Source organism: Gloeophyllum trabeum (genome assembly GCF_000344685.1).
Source record: "Gloeophyllum trabeum ATCC 11539 unplaced genomic scaffold GLOTRscaffold_00010, whole genome shotgun sequence".
In the NCBI taxonomy this organism is placed as follows: Eukaryota; Fungi; Basidiomycota; class Agaricomycetes; order Gloeophyllales; family Gloeophyllaceae; genus Gloeophyllum; species Gloeophyllum trabeum.
Window position 1 is genome coordinate 1483862 of NW_006920419.1, and position 9881 is coordinate 1493742.

Here is a 9881-nt window from a genome sequence, read left to right on the forward strand (position 1 = left end):
GGCGGGTGCATGAAGTGGCTCGAACGTCGGGAAGGTGCGGTCCTGTGGTTGAGAAGACTGGGCAAGGCGGAAGGCTGTCGCGCGCGACTCAGCGGATGGGAGTGTGGTTGAAGTCGAACTCGCTGTGGCTGGTCGATTCTGAATTTAAACAGGACGCGTCGGCGCACGTGATATATGTCGAAATGGGGTTGTTGGTCCTGATTTTGTGGCGTTGGTCAGCGGGGGCCATTGTTCTTTCTTCTTTATTTGGGCAGTGACACTAAGCGAGGGTGGGTGGAGGGCGAGGGACGCGTAATGGGGTTGCTTCCGCACAGATGTGCCACTACTAGCGCCGTTCGGTAAATCTCGCCAAGCGCTCCGACAGTGGATTGTCAGCGTACCTCGAAGTGTTCTAGGAGCCTCGAACTTCGAGTTTTTCACTGAATTGTCAAATTTATTGATTGTTTCATGATATGACTTATCGACCATCCTCTTGCCCGGGCAGCATTTTTGACAGTTCTCGACGAATGGCCTTCATAAGGCGAAAGCGGGAAGGGGCTGTCAAAGATATGAGTTATTGCTCAATAGTCTCATTGTTCTACCGCGACAGCTCGCAGATCTGTGCAATAGAGATTATCGTTGTCGTAGCCATCTTTCTTCCACAAGGCCCCTTTCATCTCCAAATTTAGATGCCAGTAATGAGGCCACGACGTGTGGTGCCGAAGAAACCTCTTTGTGCAACAAGGACATCTATTTTCTTTCAGCCATCATGCGAAAAAGTGCCAGAATAAGGGGAGGATGAGCGGACCGTGATACTCTTCAACTACATGCATCAGCAGAAGCGCGAGCAAGGACTTTGTATGATCGTGAGCGTTACTCAGGTCACGGTCACCGTTCCTCTCGAAATGTCGTGCACACTCACGCACGCTTTATGGGTTTTACATGGCATGCCTTTCGTCCTTCGTCCCTACTCCATAGCCATGTACCGGAGCCCGCTGTCCTCTTAGTGATTGCTAGAATCATGAGGATGCGTCCTTCAAAGGTACCCCAGTTACTACGACGAGGATGCAGCTTCATGGCGCCGGAATATGATGGCAGCAGGCAGAGACTGCGGGGTCCGGAAACAAAACGTGCTCTCCTACACAACATCCCTGTCTGCTACGATCAGACTCGGTATCAAGTCTCACGTGCCTGTTCTTATACGCTGTGCACCAAGGCACCTAACGTCGGTCTATTCTACGCGGCTGGAAGGACGGAAGCCACAGAAGACTCACTCTCGCAGCAATTACACAGCTACGAATTCAAGCCGCGAAAAAGCGTGAAGAGTGCGAGATTCGCGCAGATTCCGAGTTCCATCTATCGATACTGAGTGTCCCACTTTAGGCCAGCACGAAACGCCACCTGTAATTATCTCTCTTCGGCGCTCATCAGGTCCTGACATTACGAGTCACTGGTCGTACTTGCTTCATCTTTCTGCCACGCCTCGTTTCTCTCGTTCGTTCTTAAGTGGGCAGGATCGCCCCCCAGATCTCTCTAGATACCCGTACCTCTGGACGCATGGATACTAATAGTACTACGAAGCGCCGGGAGAGCCTCTGGTATAACGATGGGACGGTGACTCTGAAGGCAGAGAATACGCTCTTCAGTGTCTACTCCGGTCTGCTGGCTCAGCGGTCCTCCGGCTTCAAAGATATGTTCTCTATCCCCTAGTCATTCTATATCCCCTTGTCGGACAACAAGGACCTCATGGACGGATGCACATGCATGGAAGTGTATCATTCGGCACGCGATATGCGGTACTTTCGCAAAGCATTATTCTTTTGGACGTAAGCCGTCTAACTCAGCTTATCCTACATTTGGTTTGGGTTGGACCTGATTCTCGGTGGTAGCGACTACGAGCAAGTTACAACGAGCGCCCGCCCATTTAACTGAGGCTTTAGTATCGCCCTCGTCAGACTTGGCATCGAATACGACGTCCCTGTCCTCAAGTGTGGTGCTTTCAGGAGAGCACAAGCTGGAGAAGTATGACTATGACACGAGCACTATTTTGGGCAAGCTGTCGGGAAAGGAATATTCAGAATCGCCCCCGAGTACGACCTCTGCATATTCCAGCCGTCCGCCCTCTAATTCCACTGCGACATTGACGACAAGCTCGATATGCCTCCTGCCGTCAGCGACTACCCGGACGACCTGATCCGGTGCTACACCGGCCGGCAGAAGATAAAGGACTTGTGATGCGGGGTAGGTCTCGAGATAGCTCTCAATGAGAGGTTCACGGGCTCCTGTTCCGCCCGGTCGGAATGCGGGCTGTGCAAAGTTCGATTGGCTCCGCCACTACTGGCACTACAAGCCTCTGCAGCTGATCCATGGCAAGAAAACAATCGTTCAACTTCCTGCAGGAGCCGGTCGGGTCGTGGCTCGAGGGTGCGCAGGGGTTTTGATAGAGCTGCCGTTCAAGTTGTAGTTTGGAGACGTTCGTCAAGGAGGCGCGCCCGGCGATGTGGGTGGTGTTTCACTCGTACTTCAACCTTCCACCCTGGGATGTTCTTCGGAAGGAGCTGGAGAGTGATCTGCCGGACGAGGACGAAGAGCAGTTCGACGATGACCCGGACGGCGCGAGCAGTAGCGACGTTGATGAAGAGGACGATGACGATGATTGACTACCAAGACCGCGATGGTAGCGCGGCGAGGGAAGGCAAACGTGCTTGGGCAAGGTTTCTCAGCGATGTACACCCAGTTCTAAGTATAAAGCTCTGGAATCCCTCTGTGTATCGTCTAATCAACCGCGTCCAGCCCTCCTGTCATGATATGGCCGTCAAGGCCGTACATGTGTCGTTGCTCCCCCGGGTCTGAAGCGTCTTCACTTGCTTTTCCACTCCCCATGATGTGCCGCTATCATTACTGACGAGATGGGACCCCTGCTCTTGGATTCTATGCTCCTTCAATCAAGCTTCTATGCCTCGTTGATACGGACTGTACGTCGATGCCAGGATGTGTCGCTCCCCCGAGAAATGCAAGGTGGAGCACATCACCTGGCTCCGGTATGGCGAGCCTTCCGTTTTGATCTGCGGTTATCGTGCGTGCAGGGCACAGCTATAATTATCAGTGACTGGGGACCATGCTCGAGTTCCGTGTCGCTTCATTCTAGGTTCAACGCCTCGTTGTTTCCGCGTGTTCTTTCATATCCATGAACCGAAGACACCTCTGTCTCTCGCGTCCTTCTCCACCCCGGTCATGCAGACACCAGAGGCGAACGAGCCGCTCGCAGCGTAGGCAATATGCAAACGTTGCGAAAGCCTGTGGTTCGACGACGGGACCGTGGTGCTCAACGCAGAGGGCACCCTCTTCCGCGTCTACCGGGGCGTGCTTTCGCGGGAGTCTTCTGTCTTCAGGGATATGTTCTCTATCCCACAATCGGGTGTGGACGAGATAGACGGATGCCCGCTCGTTCGAGTGTACGACTCGGCGGCGGATATGGAGCGCTTCCTCAAGGCCTTTTTAGTCCCCGCGTAAGTGTTAGCTAGTATCAAATGTCAGTCGCACAAGGGGGTTGACTTGTACCGGCAGATATTACGAGGAAGCCGTGAGGGACGGCTTTGACGCCGCCGTCCTCTCTGCGATCATCAGACTAAGTATCAAATACGACGTGCCGCGACTCAAGCGCAACGCCATCAAGCGACTGTCTTCAATATACCCTGCCAGCCCTGATGAGTGGAAGAACTACGAATACGACGCAAATGCCAGTCTACGCAGCCAGATCGGCAAGGCAGTATTCAGGATTGCCCATGAGTGCGACCTGCGCGCGTTCCTCCCAAGCGCATTGTATTTTCATTCCGATGTGGACGACCAGGGCGGGCTGCCAACAGCAACTCAGTATAGTCCTGATCCCAACGACTTGCTTAGGTGTTACTCCGGTCGTCAGGCGATCATGGATTGGTGGAGACGCAAGGCCCAGGAGGTCGCTCCGAGACACCCCAGGTGCAGCACTTGCGGCGCACCCAATTGGCTCGACATCGTTGCTGGCAAAGGCTCGCTCCGCCCTCTGATTAGCGGAGAGACACGCTGGCATGACTGCCTGGCGTTAGACTGGGAATTCACGTCCAGATGCCCCCTCTGTCGCGGACATCGACAACAGATAGTTGGCGAAATGAAGGACACGCTTCGATTAGAACTTCCTGCTCACTTTCACCTCCCCGCCTGGGATGTACTCTTGAAGGAACTGAATGCGCATCTCGAGTACAAGGATCAGCTGTCGGGGCCCTCCGGCAACTGATATCGAACTATCACCCGTAAGTACAGAATCGGCATACCATGCTCCTGGCGCCTAATTACTATTTCCCTTGTTTCTGGGTTGTCAGTGACGATACCCGCTGGTAGACTCGGCAGATCTCTGCAACTTGGCTGAGGACAAGCGAGCGGGCTGGCGGGTTCCCATCGGCCCTCCCCGCTCGTCCTCCTCCTCATTGGCAGACGCAGGGATGACCCGCTTCGATTCATAGGATAAGTAAGATGCTATGTACACCCGGTATGAGATGTTCATGAGGAAGGTTGCGATACATGTAGGATGCTTGCTCTGACGACGAACTCCTCGGCATGGTCGTTGATAAGATTTTTTTTGGTAGAACATGGACGTGCAGTGAGCATTGGAGAGGGGTTGCGGACGGCAGATGATCGTGCTCCTGGGCGTATACTTGGGAAGGTGGGTTGGTTCCCCCGCCGAACACTGTACAGCTGTCCACGAAACATTAAACCATGTACGGGGGACGGATGGAGGTACACGGACTTATCGCTTTCCTGAGGATGGAAACGACTATGCCACGAACTCACGCGCCGTCGTCCTGCTCCAGAAAAAGTAGTCGCTCCGTCAACCCGAGACATCGCGATGGTAGGATCAAGGTAGGATAGTCTTGCACATTCACGTTTCGGTTCATACACAATACGTGGAGGACCAAGGGACACATCTTCACAGGCGTACTACCCTCTGGAGAGTCAAGCGATCGTTCGCTCCACATCCGCGTATGATAAAGAGAGGCTTCCTCCATGGGTATACGAACTTTATAAAAGACACGCGAGTGTAACAGAGCGACAGAAAAAAATTCGATAGAGAATATAACATACTCCATCCACATACACAGAGGGCCTGCATATCGCACAGATACACCTCACCACACGCTCTGCTGCTGCGGCGCCGGGCTGCTGGGTATGCTCTGCGGGAGCACCGTGCTCCGCGGCGCCTCCTTGAACGTCTCGACCTCCTTGCGCCACTCGATCTTCTCGACGCGCACCTCGCCGTCGATGAGCTGGTAGACGTATGTCACGACGACCGGGCCTTGGATGTCCATCAGCGCGAAGGAGGGGACGGGGTCGCTAAGGAGGGGTGAGTTGGTTTCGGGTGGATTGGGTTTGGAGAGGAAGGGAGGGGCGTGGCGTACCTGGAGTATGCACCCGTCCATGCACCTGTTGCGGAGCCGGGGTTGACAAAGAAGTGGTTGTCGTATTCTACCGCTTGGAATCTATTGTGATTTAGACGCAAAGCAGTTGTGCGGTCGGTTGCACCGCTAGGCTGATAGGTCAATGAAACCACTCACGTATGCGTATGCCCCGAAATCAACACATCCACGTCCATCTGCCTCGCAATCGCACCCAGCGAGTCCAAGTCACCCGTCGGTATACACTGGTGCCCATGGACGACGCCAATCTTGATCGGCGAGTGGTTCACGGTGATGGACAGCGGCAGCGCCGCGCTCTACGTTTCTTCATCACTTTTACCAGACGCAGCCACCAGCGCGAGGAACAGCGCGCACCTCATCGTAGTCCCCGCGCACGACGTGCACGTCCGCGGCGACGGTCTTAAGCCACTCGTACGTCTCCTTGTCGCAGACGTTGCCCGTACACAGGATTTGCTGGATTTTGCCTGGCACGAGCAGTTTCTTGAATTTGGCGGGCAGGTCGTGCACGCGGTGCGGGATGTGCAGGTCCCCAATAACGAGGACGAGGACCATCGTGTCGAGCAGAGTACGGTAGAAGGAAGAGACAAGCCGCAGCTACGCGCAAGGGTGGCTGTGGCTGTAGCCGAATATGATATTCCTTTGCTTTTAACTACTCTATCCTACAGCTAGTCTAACCATGGCACAAAGTCTCTCGTCGGAATGCACGCCTCTCAAGCATGAATACGACGCCTGCTTTAACGCGTGGTTCGAGGGCTACCTCGAGCCCGCCGTATCGTCCGCCACCGCGCCGTCAGAGGAGCGCCAGGCGTACTCACGACGTAAGGCCGAGGAATACGAGGCCAGCTGCGGGAAGATTTGGGCCAGCTATCGGGAGTGCGTGCAGGTGCGTCTGTCAGGATTTGGTACGGGGAAGGAGGAGCTGAATGAGGGGATGTGTGGGGAAATAGAAAGCCGTGAAGGACCGTGGGTTGGAGGAGCTTTTAGCCCAGGCGAGGGAGGAGAACCCGCTCAAGGAGCCCCCGCCACCACCCTCGCCTGAGGGAGCGTCATCTTGACCATTCATTGACATCTCTCGTCACTGGTCGACAGCTTCACAGACTTGTGAGTGCGGTTCATTGCGCTGCGAGGTAGCAGTAGACTGACGGTGCCTCGCAAGTGCGCACGGACTTTATTGTATCAATCATCTGACCTTACAGCCCTTCCGAGGCGCAATGTATCATATCGTATTGCATCCTGTTGCACCGTCAATTTAATCTGCACCGCTCACTACCCCCAATGTGCCCGATTAGCCCGCTTCAGGTCGTATAGGACCAGCGCTCTCAGCCCCGGGTCGGGTCAGAACACCGCAGACCATGCGGTTCGTTGCCTCAAATTTACAGAAATCTGCAATGTCGTCACGGCGTCCACGATGGACCTTTATCGATGATGCCAGGGAAGTATCCTCCACGCGGACCATTTATCATGCGCCAACTGACTTCTTCGAGGTGAAAATGCCTCATGTCATAGCGCCCCGGCCAGAATACAAATCTTCCACCAATCATCCACGATATGGCATGCGTAACTTCCACACTTGGTCGCGCCCCGATGTTCGAATTCTCTCACCCATGGCTAGGTTGGGCGTCGACATACAAGTTTAACGCAACCACCTTCGCTGTTGTTCGTCAATTCGCTCCCGCGAACGGCGGAATTTGTGAGTGTGTGCCGCGTCTGCCCACTGACATCACTACGTTAGAACATCGGACGAGGCATGGCGAGTGCTCTGTCCTTGAGCTTCCTTGCTACTTCTAACTGCTCGTCCCTTTGAGGCTGAATTCATGACGATCTTGCCTCACTCATCTACCCTGGCCTTCGAAGCTCCCAGCCAACTGCGAGTTTTGTTGACACGCAGTCCGTCGCCTCAAATCCCAGATCCGCTCAGAATGACATGCACAGTGTTGCCACGACGTTCACGACGGAGTGACAATCCCTGGCGCGTGTCGACGCTCTTTCATGACCTCACAGTCCAGTCCGTACAAAGCTGGCCAGATGACCTAGATCTTCACATTCGTATTCCACAATGCATCCAGGACCACGCGAAACACATCGATCGCTCGTCGGTAATCCAGTAGTCTTCGCTGGGCCATGCGGCTGGTTTCCCTCTCTTGCAAAAAGGTGTGCACGCTCTCAGCACGTGGTTCCGGGCTCCCTCTATAAAACACGGGTGCGCAGGGGAAGGACTATGGTATCGATTTTCTCCCGTGGTTGACGCCATCACTGCAACGCCGGTGCGTAACTGCGGGAATTATCTGTCTCAACATAACCCGTGAGGTTGGCCGTATACAGAGCGGAGAGAGGTTCGAACGTCGAGGGTCGATCGGACGTCCGCTGCTCCTTGACACGAGGCGGACACCACCTTGTCCATTCACCGCCGCAAACGAAGCAAGTACGTTCCATTCGTATTTAGGGTACGTAGTACTGACACTCACATTTACACCATGATAAAGCAAACTATTCGTATCGACCTCATATGACCTGAAGAGAAGCATGCCCGAAGAACTCTATACAACCCAGAACATAAGCATGAGCGTAGAATATGAAAGAACAAGCAAGGAGCAAGAGCGCGCAACATAAGTACGTCCATATCATATCTTGCAACCTGGATGATCCTCGCATCACGGAGACTTACCAGTCAAGGTGCGCGTCCACTTCGATGGTGTCTTTTGACCAGAGGCTGATATTGCCAAACGCGCCGAGTATATCCTGTAAGGGATGGATAGGCTGGGCAAAGTCGAAAGGTGCCATCGACATCATCGACGCGTCGCGGATGTCGATGTCGCCCGCTTGGTCCGGCAAGTCGACGTCCATCGGCTCCTCGTCGACATGGTCTAGCCCCGCGAGAATCGACACCGGCATGCCAGCGGGACCCTCGGTCACCTCGCACTCCATAGGGTCTACCGGCCCATGGAACGAGATGTCCATGGCCGACCCATCCGCGAACTCGACCTCTTCGATGACGCACCTCGGGCGCCGAATCTGGACCTTCCAGTCCTGGTCCATCCGGTCCACCGGCCTCTCCTCGTCATCTGAGTCCTCAGCCTCCTCCTCGAGCGCCTCCTGCGCGAGGACCTCCGCGAACGCGTTCGCGTACACTGCCTGGTACGCGTCGTGTTCGAGCGCCCACACGTTGTCCCAGCGCGGCTTGAGCACGCCGTCATCCTCGATGTGCGGGAGCTCGATGCCGCGCTCTTCCAGGTCGGACGCGAGGTTCTCCCGGGCGAGGATCTGCGCGTACGCGCGCGCGAGGCCTTCGGTGTAGACCTCGCGCTCGAAGTCGTCGCGCGGGGCTCGCCCCATCCCGATGGCGAGGCAGGCGAAGGAATCCGGCGGTGGCCGTCGGGCTGCCACCGGTTGCAGGTGCTCTGTTGCCTGCTCATTATATGTATTATCCTGGACAGGATGCTGCATGTGGTGTGCTGGCAGCGGAGCCTCGTGTTCGGAAGGTTCCACCTTTACATGCAGACTGGGCGATATCTGTTGGAGAGGCGTCGAGGAAGGCGCCCATTTCAGGATCACGGTCGGCGTCGCTGAAGTGTCTTGCGCCGGGCCTTCCGCATCCTCTGTGGTCAGCACGCCAATCTCCTCGGCAGAACGCGCGAGGACGTCGTCCACTGGCTTCAAAGGCGAAAGGTTGCCAAGCTCGCGGAACGGCGAGCTTCGGGCAGGCGACGGTGAAGATGGGAGGGAGCCTCCCGTAGCCACGGCAGGGGAACGGGCGGCATTGCCCTCTTCGAGGGAGACAGTCGGTGGTTCCTCAGAAAACTCATCGGGGCGGCCGGGTTTCTCTGTGGCATCTTCGAGGGCCTCCGGGGCATCGATGGGATCGTCGTTACCGATGGCTTTATCTGCGATCTGCACCTCACCGTCGCCGTCCGCTGTATCATCTTCAGCATCAACTACGACTTCTTCGCAGTCCGCCAGGCGCTCGCGCTCCTCAGCCTGCTTCTCGACACCGACCAGGAAAGCGGCGACTAACTTGCGGACCAGCCGCTCCTTCCGCTATTCAAACATCAGTTTCGAGATCAGGGTAGGAGCCTCGAAGGCGCCTGGCATCCAGGCTTCGTCATTAAAATCCTCGGGCTCGACGCCCATTAGCCGGAACTTCTCCAGGCTCTTGGGCGGGAGATTGTTCTTTCCGATCGTCAGTAGAGCTCGATGTAGTCCAGTGGCGTACGACATACTTTGTTTATGTCACTGCAGGCCGTCAAAGCCTTGTGGCACTGGACGTATATACGCCACTCCTGGAAAGATGAGAGGTTGAGCCTCGGTGGCAGGAGTAGGGCACGAGCACTTACTCTATATCCCATCCCCTTCTTTTCGAGAACGCTAACAATCCAGGTCCGGAACAGGACTCTCGCCACCTTTCTGTTGAATTCAAGAAGCCTGGACTTCAGCAGCACGTGTTTTGCCGGAGAG

At 55.4% G+C, this 9881-nt stretch overlaps 5 protein-coding genes across 5 annotated transcripts; 3 read left to right on the forward strand and 2 right to left on the reverse strand.

Moving 5' to 3' along the window:
* Nucleotides 1-2136: 2136 nt before the first annotated feature.
* GLOTRDRAFT_131151 (uncharacterized protein) lies at nt 2137-2639 on the forward strand (the record flags this gene model as incomplete). The annotated part of the gene is made up of 2 exons (XM_007869910.1): nt 2137-2210; nt 2444-2639. 2 exons carry the CDS (start codon nt 2137-2139, stop codon nt 2637-2639), a joined length of 270 nt encoding a protein of 89 aa, XP_007868101.1.
* Nucleotides 2640-3276: 637 nt separating this feature from the next.
* Nucleotides 3277-4252, forward strand: GLOTRDRAFT_45447 (uncharacterized protein; the record flags this gene model as incomplete). The annotated part of the gene is made up of 2 exons (XM_007869555.1): nt 3277-3480; nt 3557-4252. Coding segments are annotated over 2 exons (900 nt in total), but the record flags the coding sequence as incomplete, so codon positions are not given.
* A 754-nt stretch (nt 4253-5006) lies between these two features.
* GLOTRDRAFT_111786 (Metallo-dependent phosphatase) lies at nt 5007-6007 on the reverse strand. The gene is made up of 5 exons (XM_007869911.1): nt 5784-6007; nt 5568-5725; nt 5412-5492; nt 5259-5346; nt 5007-5231 (listed from the first exon to the last, which is right to left on the reverse strand). The coding sequence occupies exons 1-5, from the start codon at nt 5979-5981 to the stop codon at nt 5142-5144; spliced, it is 615 nt and encodes a 204-aa protein (XP_007868102.1). The 5' UTR covers nt 5982-6007; the 3' UTR covers nt 5007-5141.
* A 98-nt stretch (nt 6008-6105) lies between these two features.
* GLOTRDRAFT_21565 (uncharacterized protein) lies at nt 6106-6451 on the forward strand (the record flags this gene model as incomplete). The annotated part of the gene is made up of 2 exons (XM_007869493.1): nt 6106-6312; nt 6377-6451. Coding segments are annotated over 2 exons (282 nt in total), but the record flags the coding sequence as incomplete, so codon positions are not given.
* Nucleotides 6452-8090: 1639 nt separating this feature from the next.
* On the reverse strand, nt 8091-9644 carry GLOTRDRAFT_131155 (uncharacterized protein; the record flags this gene model as incomplete). The annotated part of the gene is made up of 2 exons (XM_007869912.1): nt 8091-9464; nt 9552-9644. 2 exons carry the CDS (start codon nt 9642-9644, stop codon nt 8091-8093), a joined length of 1467 nt encoding a protein of 488 aa, XP_007868103.1.
* Nucleotides 9645-9881: the final 237 nt, after the last annotated feature.

Coding starts and splice junctions, on each gene's coding strand:
- GLOTRDRAFT_111786 (XM_007869911.1), bottom strand. CDS start 5,981: ATGGTCCTCGTCCTCGTTATTGGGGACCTGCACATCCCGCACCGCGTG. Junction 5,493..5,567: donor ATTTCGGGGCATACGCATAC/GTGAGTGGTTTC, acceptor AAATCACAATAG/ATTCCAAGCGGTAGAATACG. Junction 5,232..5,258: donor TCATCGACGGCGAGGTGCGC/GTCGAGAAGATC, acceptor TGGCGCAAGGAG/GTCGAGACGTTCAAGGAGGC.